The sequence below is a fragment of the Pteronotus mesoamericanus genome, unplaced genomic scaffold (assembly GCF_021234165.1).
Source record: "Pteronotus mesoamericanus isolate MK-2021 breed Mesoamerican mustached bat unplaced genomic scaffold, CSHL_Meso_final contig_591, whole genome shotgun sequence".
NCBI lineage: Eukaryota > Metazoa > Chordata > Mammalia > Chiroptera > Mormoopidae > Pteronotus > Pteronotus mesoamericanus.
Window position 1 is genome coordinate 280,301 of NW_026555208.1, and position 23,642 is coordinate 303,942.

At 34.2% G+C, this 23,642-nt stretch overlaps 1 protein-coding gene and 1 pseudogene across 1 annotated transcript; one reads left to right on the top strand and one right to left on the bottom strand.

The window, feature by feature from the left end:
• Positions 1 to 8,485: 8,485 nt before the first annotated feature.
• Positions 8,486 to 9,448, top strand: LOC129076422 (olfactory receptor 52E1-like; annotated as a pseudogene).
• Positions 9,449 to 17,012: 7,564 nt separating this feature from the next.
• On the bottom strand, positions 17,013 to 17,969 carry LOC129076476 (olfactory receptor 52D1-like). Its single transcript, XM_054580636.1, has one exon. It carries the CDS (start codon positions 17,961 to 17,963, stop codon positions 17,013 to 17,015), a length of 951 nt encoding a protein of 316 aa, XP_054436611.1. The 5' UTR covers positions 17,964 to 17,969.
• Positions 17,970 to 23,642: the final 5,673 nt, after the last annotated feature.

Below are 23,642 nucleotides of genomic sequence, written 5' to 3' on the forward strand. Positions count from 1 at the left end.
ATTCACTCTCTGAATAGAAATAGTCTCCTATTCAGTGATGTGGTGGTATTTTGTAGCTCTATACACTTTACTGTTAAAATATTTCATTGCAGAAATTCTGTTTACTTGACAAACACACAGTTGATTTTTGTAAGGCAAATTCTTTTACAGCCAAAATGTACAAACAAGATCAGGCAATTAAAAGGTTGTTCTTAAAATAAAGAGAGGGAGGCATTTGATATGACCAAATTGTATCCAAATGAATAGTGCTTTTTTTAATTAAAGGCTTTTTAAATAAAAGCACTATTCATTTGCCTTTAATTTTAAATAAAATAAAAGCTTTTAATTTTAAATACTATTAAGATGGATGAACAATGATTCTATATGATTATTTTGAAGAATAATGTAAGACATGGTCATGATTCTCAGAGATCTAAGTGGCCAATTTATAGAAGACATTTTTCCACTTTCATAATGGGTAACAGGTATTCCTTCTTTCACCTTCTCTCTCCGTCTATTTCTCCCTTTCTTCATCTCCCTTACCCCTTCTTTCTTACCCTTATCTCCTCCTACTTCTCTTTCTTCTGTTACTCATGTTTTTTTTCTCCCTTTCTCTCTCCTTCCAATATTTCTCTGTCAGCCGGTGTCAGCATATCTTACTATATGTGGCTTTCTCAACCTGTCCTGTCCCTCCTTTCCTACCTTTCTTCAGTACACTGTTCCATTTACTCTCAAAGTATAAACAGACTTTTTTATCATTGGTTTAATTGAGTAGTTGACTGATTGAGTTAATGGGTTACTTTAGCTAATGAAGAAACCAAATTACATCCCCAAAGTAATGAGCATGCCTCAGAGCCAGAGTGTGATGAAAGTGGGTGGACAGCATTTAAAAGTATATTGATCAAAGAGCTGCATAAGGAAGAATCAGAAACAGGGCAGTATAGTAAAGGCAGGAGGCCAGGGAACTAAGCAGAAATAAAAATTATTCTTACAGATACTAGAAATTTAATATGCTTAAAACTAAATATGTAACAATCTCATTAAAAAATTTTCTAAATGGTTGATAGAAGCACTATTCATTTGGATACAATTTGGTCATATCAAAAGTCTCTCTCTCTCTTTAAGAACAATCTTTTAATTGCTTGGTCTTGTTTGTACACTTTGGTCGTAAAAGTAATTTGCCTTACAAAAATCAACTGTGTGTTTGTCAAGAAAAAAGCATTCCTGCAATGAAATATGTTGAGAGTGAAGTATATAAAGCTACAAAAAAATACTGCCACATCACTGAATAGGAGGGGACTATTTCTAATCAGGGAATGAATACATGCTCAGATATTATGTAAAATTAACCATTGGTGTGGACTCCTAGGACTACTTTTTTTATTAGGTACACAAAGGCATTTCAAGAAGAGAAGACAACATGAGGATGATGAGAGAAATTTGATAAAATCTTATTTTTGCAGGTTCACATACAAAGTGGAGCAGTGTAGTTAATACAGAGATAGAAAAAACTAAAACCGGTAGGGTGAGATTAACATCAGATCATGTACTATCCATTTTCTATGTGAAAGGATTTGCTTTTTAACTTATAATAACTAATTCTGCAACACTAGAAGTTTTCTCATGCGTAAGCTGGAAACAAATTATATTTGTTATGAGGAAAACGGATAATCAGGACATATACCATGGACTTAAGTTGGAAAATAATATTATTTTATAGTTTCACAGAACCCCTGCTATTTTTGGACCTCATTGAACATTGTTGCTTTCACATTATTCTCAAATTTAATTGGAAATCTATTCGTGCTGTATTTTTAGTTAAAACTATAAGTAGATACTCTAATATACTCAAAGTACAATGATATATTTTGAACACTCTTGGTAATTGGATTTAATTTTATAATATATGTTATGTATTATAAGAATAAGAGAGGTATCCAAAAATTTAATTATGGGAATCAAAACATAGTATATTTAAAATCAGTATGATCTTAAATATAAAATTAATAATAAACAAATTATTCAAAATCAAAAATATTTAATGCTTCTAAAGCTCTTATTGTGTATCAAGCATAATTTTATATACTTTACATATATTATTTGATTTCATTAACACAGAAATCCTCCAGCATAGGTGCTGTTTTTATCTTCTAACAGCTGAGGAGAATGAGACATACAAACATATAGTATTGATATGTCACTTCATGTAGTAGTAACAAATGGAGCCTGGATTCCAGTTTGATTTTTACACTATGCTACAATATAATACCATACATAACCTTTAACAAATTACTTCAAGATAGTTTATTCACACTGGATTTTTTTCATCATTCAGTGTTAAGTGAAAATACGGAAGTTATAAAATGTTGTGATGAATATAAAAAGCATAATACAGAATAATGTAATTTTTATATATAAATTTATCAGATTTTAAACTGTTTCCTAGACAGCGAGATTTATTTTTTGGAAGTTTTGTTAATTGTATAAAACTTTTAATGTTGAACATCTATAATTTTTATAATCGTAAAATGTCATTAAGCTATGAAGAAATAAAAAATTGAAAGAAAGTAAAATTGAATATTTCCTATTTAACAGTTTCTTGTATTACACATTTTTCTGGTTATTTTTAAACCTAACTTATAAATATAAACTTATTATTTATTGCCAAGGTTTCTAAATAGATGTAACACTCTGTATTTCTTCTTAAATATTGATCATTACAATTCCATTTTAACATCTTAAGAAAAATAAAACATGGACTCATCCTTTACTCATCTTTTTCTTTCACAATCCACACCAAACTATCAATCAATTGCATTTACTTTGCCTTAAAATTATATGCAAAATCTGAGCATTTCTTGAGATAAATCAAAGCCCATAATCTAATTATTAAAATTCAAATTATATCATCTGTAAAAGAAATAATAGGGTAATAAAATTGAGACCTTGAGTCAGGAAAAGATTTCTTAAACAGGACACATAAAAGAAAACATCTTGGATTTTATCTCAAAATTCAAATTTATTTGGTAAGGAAACTATTAAAGATGAAAGAGCAAACCACAAACAGAGAGAAAATATTTATAGTACATAGTTCTAAAAAAGGTCATGTAAGCAGACCATATAAAGTTATTCTATAGGTCAATTATTAAGAGATGAAAATTAAACAATATAAAAGATTGGACAAAGAACTTGAACATGTACTCATAAAAATACATATATCCAATAAACACCAAAAATGCCTAGAAATTTTAATCCTAAGAAAATTATTGGTAGGTACAAAATAGGCAGAAGGATATTAAGAATAGTATAGGAAATGGAGAAGCCAAATGATTTATATGAACAACCCATGGGCATGAACTAAGGGGGGGATTGCTGGAGGAAAGGGGAGAATGGGGTAGGGGGTTAAAGGGGGGTAATTGGGACAACTGTAATAGCATAATCAATAAAATATATTTAAAAATAAAATACCTGTTAACTCTTTAATAAAATGCCTTTTTATGCTTCAATAGGTTGGCATACACACAAATAATTGACAACATGAATTGGTGACAGTACAAAAAGGGAACAACTGGAAACCTCATAAATTGATGATATGGTGAAAAATATTATATTAAATGTGCATTCTGCTACACATCTCCTATGACCTTAAAGCTCTACTTTTTAGTCACTTAGCCAAGAGAAATGGAAATATTTATGCACAGAAAAGACAATATTAAAATGTTCATGGTGACTTAATTCACAGTCCTGCTGATGGAAAAACAATCCAAATGCACTTCAGTTCTACAATTGATAAACACATTGTGCTATGTTCACAATGAAATAATACTCCATGATAAAAAGAAAAATGAAGAACTACCATCTACACTACAAAATAATAAATATAAAAACAATTTTCTGAGGGAAATAAGCTAAAAGAAAAAAGTATATATACTGTATGCTTCAATGCAACTAAAACTCAAGAACAGGTAAAACAACCCTACAGTGATAGAAATCAGAATTGTGTTTGCTTATCTTGGGAGACAAGGCAAGTTATATGAGAGAACTTTCTGGAACAATGGAAATACGCATAATCAGATTTACATGTTGGCTGCATGAGTACCTTCATTTATCAACATTTTTGAAATTGTACACAAAAGAGCTAAGCATTTTACTACATGTAAATTATTTCTCAAAAAGTAAACAAAATATACATAATAAATTCCAGAAAAAATAATAGACACTGAATAAGATGGGATATCTGTTCCTTTGAGCCAATGAGGACTAAAATATTCCACCAGAATCAAGGGCCTATAATAAATCCTATTCAAAATCCAGTATGGAAAAGGGTTAATGCAGCAGAATGAAAGCTGAAAAATAACTTCGGGGAGTAATTGTTTTTGATACAAACACTTTCACAAAGATGCACGACCATAATTCTCAGATCACACTCTCAGTCTTTGAACTCAAATAATTCAAGCACCTTCTGGTTGTTGCCTTCACCTTAGATATCTTGAAGATATCTTGAAGTTCCAACTGGAAGATTAATACTTAAACTGAGGATCACAGAAATTTTGGTAGAGAGCCATCTCAGAAGTTCTGGCCAGGAACTGATTTGTAGGTATAATGATACTGAGATTTATAGAAGATAAAATAAAGTGAGTGAATGAGACAGAAACAAGAAAAGAGACAAATTTTAAAAAGCAAGAGAAAAAGAAGATAAGGAAATATCCCACTTGAAACCTTTATAACCTATAGGATCTTGAAACCTATATAACACAGTGCATAAGAAAGTCAACCACAATACTAACAGTAAAAAACAATCAGTTTAGAAGAAATTGAAATGACTAAACCAAATTTAAGAACTATGTAAATGTTTGTATATAATTTTCAAAAACAAAACATTAAAATATTAACTTGATATTATAATAATTGAGAAAAACCAACTGAAATGGAGAATCATGTAATAATTATTACAGTCAAATTTTATAGTCATTGAATACATATTAAGTGGAAATCCTAAAAAAAAACTATAGAGAATTTCCAAATAGTACTGAATAATTTACTAAAGATACAGTATAGAAGAATAAAAAAAATAAATTTGAATTGTTGAATAATATCTACATCAATGGAGCATAGATTAAAATTTTCTGAAATATTATAAAAGTTTTAAAAGAATAAACTGGAAAATAGGGTGAAGGAGCTATATTAAAAATATTATAGATGAAAGAATTTCTAATTACAAAAACCATTATAGGCCTTGGCAGGATATCTCAGTTGGTTAAAGCATTGTCCTAATAAGCCAAGGTTGCAAGTTTGATCCCTTGGTCAAGGCATGTACAAGAAGCAACCAAATCAATGCATAAATAAATGGAATAACCAATTGATGTCTCTCTCTGAAAAATCAATTAAAAAATAATTACAAATATTCATATCAAACGTTGATTCAAAATAGTTACCAGACTGTAATGTAAAATTACATCCCACAAACTGCATTAAAATTTCAATTGATAAAGAGAAAATGAGCAAGAAATTCAGAAACAAAAAAAAAGAAGGAAAGAGAACTTGTCTAGATGTGAAGTTCTTAAAGATAAAAAAAAAAAAAAAAAAAAGCCAGTTGAGAATGAAGTAGTATTTTTACTCTTCTGAGAAGAAAAATAATTGTCAATTTCAGATTTGATTCCCAGCTAAATTATCACTTATAAGAGATAAGAAAATGTATTTTCAGATGTAAAAATACAAAAAAATTTACTTCCCTCATGTTGAGACTGAAGGGATTAACTTAATTTTAACTATTTACTTCATATAAAATATTGTATATATGTATAGCACTTCTATGTTTTATATTAGTGGAAAAGATAATAGATTAATAATAAAATGACTTTAGAACAATTAGCTTCTCATTGAGACAGAGAGATAAACACACATATACATGTAGACAAAAATCAGAGAGATAATTAGATTCATATTTCATTAGCAATTTTATTCCTAAGTAATATAGTAATGTAATCATGCTAATGCCCATATCTTAGTTTGGGTTCTCCTGAAAGTACAGCCTTGGACAAGAACTTAAGAACATCTAGGTTATTTAGGAGCTGATTCCAGGAAGCAACATAAAGGTGTGTGACCACTAAGAAAGAAAAATAAAGTACTCTAATAAAATTGGTGTGTCAGTTACCATTGTGGGCAACAGTATTGTGCTAGGGTCTCTGATGAACCAAACTCACACACAATGTACCTCAGAACTGTCCTTCTGAAAGATGAGAGACTTATATTGCTTTCACAAAAAACTAAAAACAACTTAAATATGAAATATCAGTGGTTAAATAAGCCTGTTACATATATGAAATGAATGATAAACATTAGGAAAATATTATTAATATAAATATTTCAAAACAAAATTGTGTGAAAAATGATGTTGCAAAAAGATATATTTATTATGATTTCCTTTGCACTAATTTCTCAAGAAAAACTAAGCCTTATGTTTCTCATTAAAAAAAAATGAAGCACACACGTCATTCACTCACATCAATTTCAGGATAGTGGTTATATCTAGAAACAGAAAGAATTATGAGTACAGAAATGGTCTTGATTTTGCAAGTAATTTTTATATATTTTTTCATGTTATTTGGAAGGTCCACAAGTATTCACATATTATTTTATGTCTTTTTCTGAGCTTAAAATATTTCCTAGTGATATATTTTAATAAAAATGCCAAAGATATCAGAAGGCTGTTTATGATTAAATGGAGTAGATTCTGAATTTCTGATAAAGGAAGTGAACAAAGCATCATGGGTGGAACAGGGAAGCAATGCAAGCAATGAATGAATAAATTCCTGAGACATGATTTTGGATTGTAATGCAATTTGCTTATGTGAGAAGGATAGAAAGTGGTACATTCATGATAATATATACAGAAGCAGAGAGAAAACCACAATAGTGTTATTTTATAATCATGATAACAAGTACCGTTTACTGACTTCTTGTGTTTATTCATGTTTTTATATGTATTTGTTACATGTAGAAGTAATACTTAAAATAACCCTGTGAGGTAGAAGATATAATCTCTTTTACCAAATTGCTTGAGTAGGTCCAAGCTTAAATAGGTTAAGTGGCTTTCCCAAAGACGTGTAGCTGAGGACCGGAAGAGACTGGTGTGGGACATAAGCACTAACTTCATTATGCTTAGTTTTAATCTATTGCAATAGCTTTGGTACAGGCATTATGGAAAATGCTATGGAGTTTTTTTCAATAAAATAAAATAAAAATAGAACTACGGTATGATCCATCAATCTTACTTCTTGGTATATATCCAAAATAAATGAAATCAGTAGTTCCAAGACATGTGTTCACTAAATCATTATTCAAAGTAGCCAAGAAATGGAAACAACCTGTGGCCTCAACTGATGAATCGATTAAGAAAATGTGGTTATTTCCTTTTTGAGGAAATCTGGTTTATTGGTAGCAGTTTGAATCAAGTCATTAGCAACTACAGTACGACGTTCCTTCTCTTCTGGTAGGACAAGCCACAGCCATGGAACGAATTTTGCCATGACACATTTCAGGCCAAGATCCTTCTTCAAAATCTCAGTCATGATAGTCTTTGGAATCCTCAGATCAGCTTCTAGTTCTCGCACTGTCAGTCACTGATCTTTGTTGATTTCAGCCTGTACACGTTCAACATTCTCAAGTGCTCTGCTTGTTGCAGTCCTTCCAGAACGTGGATCATTTTCTCGACCATCTTTGAAGGTTTGTGCCACACTTCTATTGGCACTGCACTCATTGCATCATTCCCAAAAGCCTTCTGAATCATCCAATTAGTTTCCACAGAGGAATGTTCAAGCTTAACGCAAAATTTGAGGCAGATCATTGCTCTGCTCACTCAGTCATTTTGAATATGACTACCACACAGCACACATGCTAACTCAATGGCATCTACCGCTCCCACTGACTAGTAAAGTCATTATTGTTCATGTATTGACATTCCAGTCCACTCTCCTTGGCTGCCAGTGTACACCAATATTGCACAAGCCATTCTTATTATATTATCAATGCCTGGACTTTTTTTGGACAGACCTTGTATAGTCATATCAAATATTTTTTTCTATAAAATAATGATAAAATTTTTCAGAAAAAATATTTTGTGTTCCATGTAGCAAGGGAACACCTTCATCCTAACAATTATTTTTAAAATTTAAATGGCTGATTTGTATAACTGTTTCATCTACTAAAACTTTAAGTTCAATCATGAAAGGAATCTTCTTTAACTCAAACTTACAGTCATTCTTTGTATAGAACTTGGCACATATATGGTAGATAGTCAGTGTTGAACTAACAGAATTTAATTAAATGGATCTGGTGAAATCTTGTGGCCACATTTTACCATTAAATTTTATATACTTTCAGGCCTCTATGATGTAGCAATATTCATAGATATGATAGAAGTTTCACTGACTTTTTTATTTTCTCTATCTACTAAAAAAAAAAAAAAAAAAGATGAGAACTTCAGTGAACGAGAGGCACTTGGTCTATGACATATTTCACTATAAAAGGTCCCAGAAGGAAGGCTTCACTTAATACCACGCCGTTTCTTCTCTGCTCTTTCCTCCTTCTGGGGCTCCCTGGGCTGGGACATATGCATATCTGTATTGGCTTCCCTTTCTTTGTTGTGTACTTGATAGTTGTTCTTGGGAATATGTGCATTTTCTCTGTGATTTGGAATCAGATAAGCCTCCATCAGAGTGTCCTACTTCCTGGCCATTCTGTCTTCTGTTGACTCAGACCACCATTCCCAAGATTCTTGGCATTTTTCTGGTTCAACTTGATAGAAATATCCTTTGAGGGAGGTCTCATTCAAGTGGTTTTCATCCACTTTATACACTGGCATGGAATTAGCTGTGCTTGTGGCCACAAACTATGATTGCTGTGTAGCCATCTGTAATTCTCTGTGCTACACATTGGTGTTGACAAGCAAGGTGGTATTTATCATCGTTTTGGTAATCTTACTGAGACCTTTGTCTTTTGCTATACCCTTTGTTCTACTCAGCCTATGGTTACCATATAATTGACACCAAATTATCCTTCACACTTACTGTGAGTATATAGGCATTGCCCACCTGGGCTGTGCCAGGTTCAGAGTCAGTATCATTTATGACTCATGCACTATTTCTATTCTAGTGTTAGACATTATAGTCATTGTCATTTTCTATGTCCATATCTTTGGTGCTGTCTTTTGACTCCCTTCCCATGATACCGAGCTGAAAGCACTTAGCACCTGTGGCTCTCATGTGTGTCATGTTGGTTTTTCTACATCCCTGAATTTTTTTCATTCATGAACTATAGATTTGGCCAGAATATACCACACTACATCCACATCCTCCTGGACAATTTCTATGTAATCATTCCACCTGCTCTCAACCCTGTAATCTATGGTGTCAGAACTAAACAAAGTAGGAAACAAGTGCTGAGCATATTTTCTTGGAAAAAAAAATAGCGTTGGTAAAAATTCAAATGTAAGAAGGGAGTGGTAGTAATTCTCTATGCTCATAATGGAAAGAGAACATTTGGAAGTTATTCAGGCCTATCTTAGGGGAGTTCTGTCAGCCTGCTTCTCAAACCCAGAAATTGAAAATAAAGCTATGTCCAGCGCATGAATAAAAGGTTTTTTTGTAATTTTATTGTTTGGAAATATTCTGATCCCTCATGTGGAAGAAAACAAACATTTTGCTCTGCTTTCATTATAGCTGAGCACATCACATTCCACAGTTACAATTAGTTTAAAGCAAAATTATTCCTATAAAAATCACCACAAAGAAAAAAACAAACAAAAACTATGAAGCCCTTCATATCCTGATTTAAACCAAATAGTGTATCTCTTTGACTAGTGCTTGTCCCCAAAATAATAGATGCTACAGCACTTTCCATGTGCCTGGATTTTCTATCAAAAAGAAAGTTATTCTTGACTTTGTCAAGTTAATGTTAGGAGATATAAAATTGATACTGTATGTGATGTGAAAAAAGTGGGGATTTTACAAAATGAACAGAATCAGAGAAACAGGATGATCTTGATAAATATGTAATCTTTTTTGTTTTAAAGTTGGGTTGTGCTGCTTATTTGATGAACAAGTACTTATAAAGTCTGGCTTATTAATCCACTTTTTAAACAATTATTTTTCAGTTTTTTCCCTGTGTATTTTGCCACTCCATAGAGGAGTTTCACTTTTATGGAATGTTGAAAGTCTTAGAGATATTCCAAGCCTAATATTGCCCAAGTGTGTGTGTGTGTGTGCGCGCGCGCGTGCACGCACGCACTTGTGTGTGTTTTAAGATGGAACTCTAGTGCTATGTGATATCGTTCAGTGTTCTTTAGTTCTGTGTAACAGTATTAACATAATGTAAAGAAAGAATTAAAAAAAGAACATGCTTCTAAATCTTGGTCAGTAGAACAAAATATTTATCCATATTTTATTTCAGAATTTCTCAGAGCTTTTAATGAAAAAAATACTCACTTGAAACATTAAGAGGCTACTGATAATAAAAACATTCCTTAGACCATTACATGATACTCATATTCTGTAGAACACACCTTAGAAAGAAATCCTATTTCTTTTATTGCAATAAAATGTGTCATAAATCCTTAGAAGGATTTTGGATTAAATATCATCACACCCTAATCTTGCAATGCTTTGAAAATAATTAGTTATGCTCTGTAGTTTTTGGTACAAGTGGCTTTTCATGGAACCCTGTTGTGACACTGAACTCTTCTCTATCCATTTATTCTAGTTATGAAATAACCTCTAATTTGCACGGCCCTGGTTGCATCTTGAATGATTTGGAAAGTGTTTGTTCTCTTTATATGTTTTGGGTAATTTGTGAAGAATTAGTATTTAGTGTTGTTTAAAAGTTGGTAGACTTCACCGGTGCAGTCATCTAGGCCTTAAGTTCTCTGTGTTAGAAGATTGCCAGCAACTTCTTTAAAAGAAAAAGAAGCATTCAGCCCATCCATTTCTTCCTACAGTTGCTGTGAATAGCATCGGTGAATGCGTCACAGGATCCACATTCCTCTACCTTTGCCTTGTGTTTCAGGTGTGGGCTGATGAGTCAGAATGTTTTCCTCAGTTTCACCCCCATATCAGTTTTAAATCTTCCCTTTGTTCCTAGACAACAGGTAAGACCATTCTCCATATTTTCCACCCTCCCTCAGGAGTGTAACACTGTTACTTGTCACTTAAACCCAGCCAGTCTGGTAGTGGGAGCTGGGAGACATTGCATTACCAATTGTGTCAGTTTGGTCTCAGTCTTAGGCAGGTGCTATGTATCTGTGTCTTCAAAGTGGAGACTTCTCAGTGGTTCTGTCCCTTCTCTAGCGCTGTAGGAGGCTTCTGATGAACCTGCCTCAGCATGGGGCTATAAAGTTTGTTTCTTAGCCTTTTACCCAGCAGCAGTGGGTCTTCACTTGTCCTCTCCCTCCATGGGCTAAAGGCTTTTGTTCCTTAGGGAGAGAAACTGGGTGAGGGGTAGTGCCCATCCTACAATGGCTGCTATTCTTTGCTAGGTCTGTTTCATAATGAAGGCCTTCTTGAACCTCTCCTTTTGCTCTCAGATTCTCTGGTGAGTACCTGATTAAGACCGGGGTAGAAAACCTGCGTGGGTGTGAATTTCCCTTTGTGTCATAAACACATGACTCCCATCCATTCTATATTTTCACATAGGTCACCCTCAGCTTTGAGGAGTTGTTTATAAATTTGAACGAGTTTGGTATGCAGAAGCTTTTTAGTTTGATACAGTCCCATTCATTTATTTTTGCTTTCACTTTCCTTTGCCTTTGGGGTCAAATTCATAAAATCCAATGTCTGTAAGTTTAGTACTTATGTTCTCTTCCATGTAATTTATTGTTTCTGACTTTATATTTAGATCTTTGATCCGTTTTGAGTAAATTTTTGTATATGGGGACAAATAGCAGTCTAGCACAAAGAGGCAACTGCCGGGTCGGGGGACAGAGCGCACCGCGGGGAATGCGGCTCTCCCAGAATCTGACGGATACCATGGGGCCCGCTGAGGTGGGAGCAGGGCTCTGAAGCCCGCAGAGCCCATCCCGGGGTTGTCACGGATGAGAGGAATAAACACGAGTCATTGCAAACACTTCTCTGTTTGCCAGGAGAGAGGACGACATCCCTCCGGTGGGGAAGGTCGCGAGTCCCTTTGTTCAAAGGTTTTTATTGAAAAGGTTATCAGTGGGGCTAGATGAACAGGAATGCACAGGTTATCTCATTATATCAGTATGTTAATATTCACAGAGAATGGGTGATGTTTTGAAGAAAACAAATGGAGAAACACACCAGATTTACAAGGGTTCAGGAGGAGACTAGTAAACAAGAGAGACGACTAAACGAGAGAGCGTTTGTAGTAAGCATAAGCATGCCTAAGGGTATAGGGTTAGGGTCTGTAAACAATGTAAATTTCCTTCCCAGCACGAGCTGCCTAGAGCTTTTGAGGGAAGAACAAAGCACACTTTTAAAGAATTTGCTTTTAGGCCTGAATTCCCTGGAACCACCAAATCTGGTTTAGGATTGCTTCTGGTATTGTTTCCAGCCTGAGCCAGGCTGGGGTGGGCGGCGGGGGGGGGGGGGTCGGAGGCCGGGGGGGGGGGCGGCGAGGCCGGGGGGGGGGGGGCGGGGGGCGGCTGGCGTGGGGAGGGAGCCGCCAAGAGACAAGGAGACTTCTTTCGGATAGAATGAGGACTCCGGCCACATCCAAGCCAAGCCGAGGGGTGAGGGCCTTTTTGACCTTTCCCCGTGTCCCTCAATTTCTTGCCTGCTGCCAAAATTCGATCTGCATCTGTCTTAGGTGGTATACCTCAGCTCGAGGCAACTTACCCGTCTTTGATAACCAATCATCCATGGCAAAGCAGAGAGGCAGGAGCTACACCCCTGCCAGGGGGGACAGGTTATGTTTCCTCAGGAGCCTGGTTCTCCAAGGCCTCCTGATTATTTCCAGCCTTGGGGCCCTCCAGCCTGTTGGCAGGAGTTACAGTTCCTGAAACCAGGCAGGGTGTTTCCCAACAACAAGAGTTTAATATCAAAATATATAAAGAACTCATATAACTTAACAACAAAAAAACAAACAATCCAATTGACAAATAGGTAGAACTTCTCATAAGAAGACACATAAATTGTCAACAGATATATGGAAAGGTGATCAACTTCACTAGCTATTAGGGAAATGCAAATTAAAACTACAATGAGATACCACTTTAAACCTGTTAGGATAGCTATTATTGACAAGAAAAGCAATAACAAGTGTTGGAGAGGTTGTGGGGAAAAAAGGAACCTTCATTCACTGCAGGTGGGAATGTAATGTGGTACAGCCACTATGGAAAATGATATGGTGATTCCTCAGAAAATTAAGAGTAGTTACCATTTGATTCAGCAAACCTTCTTCTGGGTATCTTCTGCAAAACTGTGAAAACATTTTTTTTGCAAAGCTGTATGCAACCTTATGTTCATTGCAGCATTATTCACGGTGGCCAAGATGTGGAAACAACTGAAGTGTCCCTAGATAGACAATTGGATAAGGAAGATGTGGTACACATGTATATACAATGGAATAGTACTCAGCATAAAAAAAGATGAAATACTGCCATGTGTGAGCACATGGATGGGCCTTGAGAATGTCATTCTAAGCTAAATAAGGCAGGAAAAGTCAAGAACCATATGATTTCTCTCATATGTTGGAAATAAAACTGAAAGCAACAAATGAACAAAAAAGAAAATAAAAAACTAGACACAGACAACAGCATGGTGGTTACCAGAGCGAAGGGGAATGGGGGTAGTAAAGGGTAAATGGGATCAAATATATAATGATGGGAGATCTTGCTTTTGGTGATGGGGACACATACAATACACAGATCATGTGCCATGGAATTGTCCACTTGAGATGTATATAATTTAATTAACTAATGTTACCCAAAATTTTAATAAAAAGCCTTTATTAATTAAAAAATGTATTTGGACAAATTATTTTGACTGGCTTGTATGGAGTCTGGCATATGCCCCTGTTAGCATGGGATCATGTTCCACCTTTCTTTAGGAAGATAGGAAAGAAAGTTGCCTATCTTTCCTTAGATTTTGAGTTCAATTGCTCTGTGATTTCAAATATCTGAAGGTTCAAGAAAATTGTGGTTTTTGATCTAGCATGTTTTTGTTGGTTGTAAAGTTTTGAGTAACACTCTTTCAAATTTCTATATTCTAAGTGAAAGCTACAAGTCCTGGTAGACATTTTAAATTATGTTGTAGTATCTGAGTGGAAGGACATTTATGTGTCCATTGTTATCTTCCCACAACTGTATTTCTCAAAGCATGGACTGTGGGCCACCGAATCATAAATATCCAAGACAACTGATGAGAAGAAAATGGGATTTCATTTATGAAATGTACCACAGGAGTTTTTGAATCAGATAATCTTAGAGTGGGCCTAAGCAATCTGTATTTTTAAGAGGCTTCATACCTACAAAATTTGGGGAATTATCATTCTAGAAAGTTGAGATTTGATTATTAATCAAGTTGGTGGATGGAGAAAATGGGATAATTTTGGGGAAGTGAGATGTTTGAATGCAGAAATGGCTAACTCAAAGCTGGACAATCCCCCCCCCCCCCACACACACACACACACACACACACACACACCCCCTACCTGATTAACCTGGTCTTCAGAGAACTTTCTTTAATTATGTACCTTATGTTCTTGATGTCCTATCTTCTGGAACTGTTATTTGACTTTCTAAACTCTATAACTTAACTAATTATCTATTTTCTACTTCTGTCATAGCATTTGTCACATCTATATAATGTAATGTAACTAAATATAGTGTAGTGGTTTAGAATGTAAATCTGCTGCCAAACTTCCTAGATTCAGTCTTAGCTCTACTTTTAATCATTTCTGTGACCATGTGAAAGTTAACTCATTTCTATATTCTTAAGTTTTCTTATTTTTAAAAAGAAGATATAAATGCTACAAATTTTGCCTACTTTATTTGAGAATTTACTGGATTAATATATGTAAAGAATTCATAAGGGACTTTGAGAATGTAAGCCCTATATAAGGGTTAGACATTATTACACTGAAAAAGTGTTTGTATGTCTCAACCAACTTTATCAGACCACTAGAGCAAAATGTTTTCACCCTACTCTTAATGTTCATGTATTGTAAAGCCCACTTTTTACCCTTGTTACTATATGCTAGAAAAAAACTGTAATAGATTTTAAAATCTGGTAAGAATAAACTAAGTAATTTTAAACTGAGTAAACTTAATTAAGACTTCCTCCTTCTGACCTTCTCCACGCACTTTTAGTGAGGCTTTCTAAAAAGTCACATGTTCTCTGTTTTTCTTCCATGTGGTAAATCTTCCTATTTTTATCAGGAATATATTTTTAACTCTGAGGTTTAGTTACAGTGCACACTGGCTCTCAAGCTAGACTAAGTCCTCCAGAATAGACTTCATCATTAAGAAAGATGATATTTTGTATTTGCAAAATATCAGCTTCTCTCTAGCATATAGTGATAAGGGTATACAAAAAAGTGGGCTTTATACTACATGAACATCTGTTACACTTTTTCTATTTTCAATCTTTTTATGACTCACATGAGAAAGAAAGGATATGTTTATTGTGTGTATCTCTAAGGCTCTGAAACAGATTACAAACCTTACATTAGGCATCTCTGTATGCCTCATGAAAGCTGGTCAATAATTAAATGTTGACTAGATGAATCCAAGCTGAGGATGGTTATGGAGGATAGAATGAACAGCAGCAACAATTCTGGCACCTGAGACTCTGACACTTGAGATCCCCATTCAGTGAGATTTGGCTGTATATGGGATCATTCTGAGATTATGGGAAAATGATGGTTTTAGAGCTAGACAGACTTCAAATCCTAGCTCCTCTACTCACTAGTCGATTAAATATGAGCTTGTTAAACTATTTATCTATGGGTATCTATGACAATTAACTCTAAAATATTGCAAAGGTTTAATGATTATATATACAAATCGGAATAAAGAGCTTGGAAACTAGTAAATCCTTAAATGTTGATTCTTTTCACATTTTGAGCTTGAGAGAGAATGAAGTACATTAACCAAAATATTTTCCCAATGTCAACTAATTTCTCTGTGTCTCAGTTTAAACAGCAGCAACTCAATTTTAGCTGCATCTAAGAATCACATAGGATATGTGCCTAAACACTACCCCTGTTATAGTTATGCCTTCTTTAGAGTTTCATTTAAATTGAATCATACATTATGTAGTCTTTTGTGTCTGATTTTTATCAGTTAGTTTAATGCCTGGGAGATTTATCCATGTGAAACCACAGAACACCAAAATAAGCAGTAGGATTTAATGACAGAAAAAAAATATAATTGCCAAAAAGATTATGATAATTTGGAAAACAGCAGACTCTTTCAAAGTAATAATGATTCCAGAAGACTCAGGATAATTATTTCAAAAGAGTAAGAAAATATAATAACTGAAGAATGGAATTGTGTAGCTAGAAAAGTATAAAAAAGTGAGGGTGAAATAAAGAAAACTTTAGGTGAATGGGTAACAGAAATTAGCATGAGGTGACTTCCTAAGAAAGTTTTGAAGTATATATTTGTTAAAGAAAGTAATTTAGTCAAGAAGGAAGGACTAGGGTGAAAAAAAATGGAAACTTCTAAATCTTGTAGTAGGTCTGAAATGGTAAGTCAAAGATATGTGATATATCCTATTGATTTTAAATATCTCTTGTGTTTAGCCTCAGATGATTCCCCATAGTTTTTGTTTGTTTGTTTTGTTTTGTTTTTTAGAAAACAATGTTTTAATATTGTGATAAAAAGATCCTAACTGGAAATATATCTGCCTTAATGTGATGGTTGTTAAAACATAGAATATATTTTTAGATGAGTTACTTTCCACAAAAAATCACTAGCTTTCTGACTATTAAAAGAGGATCTTGATGAAGAAACCATACATTTTGAGCTAGGTAGTATAATGTTTATTCAGTTATTACTCACCAAGAAAAATCACTTAGTGCAGAGGCTTTGAAAAACTGAAAAATTTAAGGAACCTGTCTCGTATCTTCTTGGTCCTTACCCCATAGATAATGGGGTTGACCATGGGTGGAACCAGAAGATAGATGTTGGCCACAAATATGTGGACATGGGGAGACACACGGTGCCCAAACCTGTGGGTGAGAAACGAGAAGAAGGCTGGAGTATAGGACACTAAGATTACACAGATATGAGAGCCACAGGTGCCCAAGGTCTTGAGTCGGGCATCCTTAGATGGAAGTTGGAAGACAGTGTGCAATATGAGGATATAAGAACAAATAATCAATATGAAGTCTATTCCTCCTGTAAGGAAGGCAACAGTGAGGCTGTAGGCTCTGCGGATTCTTGTCTCAGCACAGGCAATCTTGATGAGGGCCATGAACTCACAGTATGTGTGGGAAATGATATTGGTTTTGCAATAGGGAAGCCAACGTAGCAGGAAAGGGTGAGGACTGAGAAGTACCGTTCCCCGGAGGACAATGGCTAGACCAATCACCCCAATTACAGAATGTGTCAGAATAGCTGAGTGTCTTAATGGATTACAAATGGCTACATAACGGTCAAAAGCCATGGCCAGAAAGAAGCCAGACTCCATGGTGGAGCAAGAGTGAATTAGGAATACCTGAGTCAGGCAAGCTTCAAAGCGAATCTCTCCATCATGGAACCAGAAGAGGCTAAGGAGTTTGGGCACAGCTGTAGTACACACAATAACATCAGCCACAGCCAGCATGCAGAGGAAGAGGTACATTGGCTCATGGAGGCTGGAGTCTGTCTTGATGATAAACAGAAGAGAGCAGTTTCCCACTAAGGCCAAAAGGTAGAAGGTACAAAAGGGGATGGAGATCCACATGTGGTCAGCTTCCAACCCAGGAATGCCAATAAGAATAAAGGTTGATGGATGGACATTGGTCTTATTGTATGCTGACATAATCTGAGTCAGACGTCAAAGTTTTTCTTCATGGATTTTTCTCTAAAGGAAATAAATCATAAGTTAAATATTTTGAAACCACTTATGAGTTCAGAAGTAAACCAAAATGCAGGGATTGCAAATCATGGAGAAATTATTTCATCATCTGAGTATCAAATGTTATTTTGGGGTTGTAATATGCAGTGTGGCTTATCTATTATGATAAATGAGGAAAAAATGCCTAGGTACCAAAATTCAGAGTTATATGTATGAAAATCCAAAATCATCTATCTATTGAGAGGAAATGGTTTTAGATGAGTTAGTAAGAAAAGTGAAATTGTAAGACACAAAATGCAGTTGAGACAAAAGGGATATTTTGAATAGAAAATAGGTTCTTTTTAGAAAATAATTTTAGTAATAACAGTTTCGTGACATACTAAGTTACAGGGAGTAGCTTTGAGACTGAAATACCAAAATTTAGAGAATGTGTTGAGTATTGGAGAATGACCAAAAAGAGGTTCATTCACACTAACATGTTATTCATTCAGGATGAGAAGAGTGGGCCGAATGACAGTGTATCAGGAAATAAACAGCTCATTGCATTTGTCATGACTTTCCAACAGCTCAGGAATTTACTCCTGACCATAACAGGGAAAAATTACAATATGATTATAACCTATATTCTGAGCTTCCTTCACTTTCCTATATGTATCTAATTAGTCAAACAACTTGCTTTTCATTAAGTGTACTCTATAGGCAGTCTACTTCATCCAAGTTTCCCTTCATAATTTTTCTTTTGTTCTGCATACTTCTTCTGTACTAGCTGATCTGTACCTCAACCCCCATGCAATGATTTGCTGATTAAACTTGCTTCAATATAATCAATATGCCTAACTGACATACTTTGGGGTAGCATATTCTGTTCCCCTTCATTTTCCAAATAATAGTCTAATAGTTTCACTAAGAAACAAGATTTTCATTTTGGTATATTATTTCAAATTATTGTTATTTGAGAAGTAGCCAATGTAAAAAGAGTGTTCTGACCCTGCTTTATCTCTCTGAAAGCAGGAAATAAATCCACATGAGGTATCTTCCTGTACCAGGAGTGTAGAAGTCATCATTATCACCAGCAAGAGGGAATTTAGGCTAAGAAGTCTGTGTAAATAAGGCTTGTTACTTCTTTATTAATGTACTACCCCAAGCCCAGACTCCCTTATCTTGTCAATTATTCACAAATTTATTGTATCCTTGTCTAAGAGGTATAAAAAACTTCCTGCTTTGGTTACTTCTTTGAATCTTATATTTTTATGGGCCTTTGCATGAAATTAAATTTTTTTTTCTTGTTAACCTGTGTTATGTCAATTTAGTTATACACCAGACACAAAACTTAAAAAGAAAAAAGGAAAACATTTTCCATCCCCACAAAAATAGTATGGCTCCCCCAATATTTTGTTTTTTCTATTTTTTTATTTGAAACACAATTGATACTGCTCCTGAGACATTCTTTTTACTTTAACCATTATTATAGATACTTGTAGATTATGGAGTCTTTTGTGATCAGGAACAAATAATTCTCAATCACTGTCTACTGAAGTGGGGATCAGAATATAAATAGTAGACTGGGCATCAATGCTGAATTATAATAATGACATGTTATTATCTCTTAATCTGTTGAAATTTCATCCCAAAGTTTTTGCTTTTGGCTATTTGGCCTCCAAGTTTCCTAAGGATGGATATTCTTTTTTGACCAATGGAAATATGGGTCAATGAGCTCTGAAAATTCTATGCAATGGCATTTCTGGATTATGTTGTAAATTGAGACATGAGGAATACAGGGAAACCAGATTATTGGGAGTTTACATAATAAAGTAACAGTTAAACATTTTTAAATGCTTAATGTGAGTCCATTGTTTTCCTGAGAACAATTCATGTTTTAACTCATAATTTTTTATCTTCATTTTGAAATGAGGAGAATTTAAGAAACTTCTATAAGTTTAAACAGTTGGTACATGATGAACCATATTTTTAGCCCCTCTTAACTGTACTTACTCTTAACTGGAGTGATAAATTGTCCTAATGATGTGACAGTCTATTTGCATTTGTGCAGACAAGTAAAAGAATGGTGATTGTTCTGTATCTAAAATGAGAAAATACAAATATCATTTATTTGATTATGAATAATTATTGAAATTCCCCCGCTTTTATGTATTATTGTTTTTTAATCCTCACATGAGGATATTTGCCTCCTGGAGGTGCCCTAACCGGGGATCAAAACTGTGAACTATATGGACGACATTCCAACCAACTGAGCCACTCTTCCAGGGCAAAGCCTCCCTGTTTTCAAAGTCCATAAAGGAACCGGTCCAAGTCTAAGCCTTTCTCTTCCTAATTAACCCTCTTTCAATGCACTTCATCTCAAAAGATGAGAGTTATTACCTACACATACCTCAGAGGGAAAATTAACATTCATCACTAGATAAAATCTTTCTGAGTCTTACACCGTTTTACCTTTAGGTTTATGAGTATATACAGTGAACTAATACATTTTTTCATGCTTTCCCTTTTTTTTGGTCCTAAAATAAACCTATATATCCTTCTATTTAAATTTGTGATTATATCAGCATTCTCATATTTCACCTGAACTATATAACTTTTACTCTTTTTTTCTGCACAATTTCATTATACAATTTAAATATATTTTACCAATGGAAAAATATGTGGGCAAATTATGTAAGGAAAACACTCACACTGAAATAAATGTAAATGTACAGTTACATAAAATAAACCTTATCCTTACTTGTAATCAGGAAATTAAAAATGAATATAATACAATTCATACATTATATTTATAATCAACAGATTATCAAGATTATGACATAAGCGTTAGTAAAGTCTGGGTTAAAGAGTGACTCTTGGGTACAACTGATTGGAGAAAATTGACCCAACACTTAGAGAAAGATTGTTTAGTAACCATTATTATTAAAGGCAAAATACTCGGCAAAACAATTTAGCTACTTGCCATCCTAGGGAATAATGCTCACATATACACATGGAAGTATATACAGTGATTCTTACTGTAAAAGTGGCTGTAATAAAATAGTAATGAAAACATTCAAAATGTTTATTAATAAAGTAATATTAAATTTAAAAATCTGAAGCCCTGGCTGGCGTAGCTCAGTGGATTGAGTGTCAGCCTGCCAAAGGGTCACTGGTTCGATTCCCAGTCAGGGCACATGCCTGGGTTGCAGGCCAGGTCCCCCGTAGGGGGCACGCGAGAGGCAACCACACATTGATGTTTCTCTCCCTCTTTTTCTCCCTCCCTTCCCATCTCTAAAAAAAATAATAATAATAATAAAAGATAAATAAATAGATCAACAAACAACAGGTGCTGGCGAGGCTGTGGAGAAAAGGGAACACTACTAGTACACTGCTGGTGGGAATGCAGACTGGTGCAGCCACTGTGGAAAGCAGTGTGGAATTTCCTCAAAAAGCTGAAAATGGAACTGCCTTTTGATCTAGTGATTCTCCTGCTGGGTCTATACTCTAACAACCCCCAAACGCCAATTCAAAAGAACCTATGCACCCCAATGTTCATAGCAGCACAATTTACAATAGCCAAGTGTTGGAAGCAACCTAAATGCCCATCAGTAGATGACTGGATCAAAAAATATGGTCCATTTACACAATGGAATACTACGCAGCAGAAAGAAAAGAAAAAAAGAACTAAACTTCGTGACAGCATGGATGGAACTAGAGAGCATTATGCTAAGTGAAATTAGCCAGGAGGCGAAAGACAAATACCATATGATCTCACCTATAAGTGGAACCTAACCAACAATAGAAAGATGCAAAGAAAATAAGACCAGCAACACTGAAAGGAAAAGAAACCAACAGAGACAAGAGGGAAGGAGGGAGGGGGGCGGGGGAAAAGGAAGGGAAGGAGAAAGTCAAGGAACATATAGCAAGGGCTCATGGACAAAACCAAAAGGGAAGAGTTGAGGGTGGGAGGGAGGGGGCAAGGCAAAGTGGTGGGGGGAAGGCAGAGACAAATGTATTTGAAAAACTAAATAAAATAAAAAAATACATAAATACAGTAAAAAATAAATAAATAAAAGAAACACCAAAAAAAAATCTGTGGTAATTTTTATTATGGACTTTTCATAAGCACTTAGAATAAAGTATATTTATATAAACTGACAAAGAAAAACATCTAAATAAAAAATAAAACAGAAATTTGATTTTATTAACATTGAAACACATGAAACATTAAATGTTTGCATATGTGTATGCATATATATGTTTCAAAATGTGGTTATATAAATATATATTTTAATAATGATATGTATTATATAATTATGCATATTATTAAATAATGATTTTACATATACGTATATAGAATATATGTAATCACATATACATCTATAAAACCACACTTATAAATACAGAAACAATCTAAAAGGACACATACCCAACTTAGGAGAAGTCTAAAATGTGGGATGGATGGAAAAGAACAGGCAGCAGAATTTAGCTATATCACTGTGGTTTGACAATTTTGCCAGTGCCAATGCATTCCACATAGTTACATGTTACCTGTAAAGTTTAATGTAAGAAAATAAATAATGCAGAGTTATAATTGTATTCATCAGAAAAATATATAAACCAAGAAATTGCAAATAATATTTGGCCTTCTACATCTTCTAAAATATTGGGAATTTTTCTAACCTCTTGAAATACTTTCTCCCATAAATCTTTGCATAGAGAACTAGTCACTTATTTAATTCACTAAAGTGATGACATATTTTTGTCCTTCATGATATTTCTTCAAACACAAAACCCCTCAGTAACTTGGTTAGAACTAAAGACTCTATTCACTTACCAGTTCCTATGAGATAAGTTTCTAGCAACTTTTAACCATCAATCACATCCCTCTTTATTTTCTCTATGGTCTGTGCACTTACCTGTCTTCTAACTCTTGTCACATTGTCTTTTATATTGCTGCATATCTTTTTCTTTATTACATTGCAAATTCTTACTTGTCATGGGACATGTATTTTCATACATTTGTTGTTCCAATGAATGAATAAAGAAAAAGAAAAAAGAAAAATATAAGAAATTGCCATTCATTTTCTGGTGAATAATTTTAATATAAGTAAAAAAAACAATATAATCCCTATGAATTTATTATAGTTCACACTGTCTCTAAACACTGTAGTACATTAATAGTTTCCTTGATTATAATATTAAATCTTTCAGACTGACCCAGGGATCAATCTCCAACAAAATTGAACCCTGTCTGCATTTTGTTCCTTGTTTGACAACAGAATGGAGAAAAAAAGAATGGAATTAAGGAAACTCACATCTGCTTTTGGGGAGGAATAAAGTAAACTATAATATCTCTGCTAAATTCTACGTCTCCATCCATCTCTTAACAAAAGTAAAGTAAATCTACATGAATTTTTTTATATTAGGTACTACATTATTCATTGATGACTTAGCCTATTTAATCTTGAAGGGAGTTAGTAGGTAGATAATCATACTAATAACCCAGTTATAAATAAGCTAAGAATGTTGACTTAAGTTTCCTAAAAATATTTTCCTATAAATTCAAGGATTAGAAATTTGATCCCAAGTATAATTACAATGTTTGTAATCTTTACATTAACCCTTAAGCGATGAGTACTCCATAGGATTTTACATATA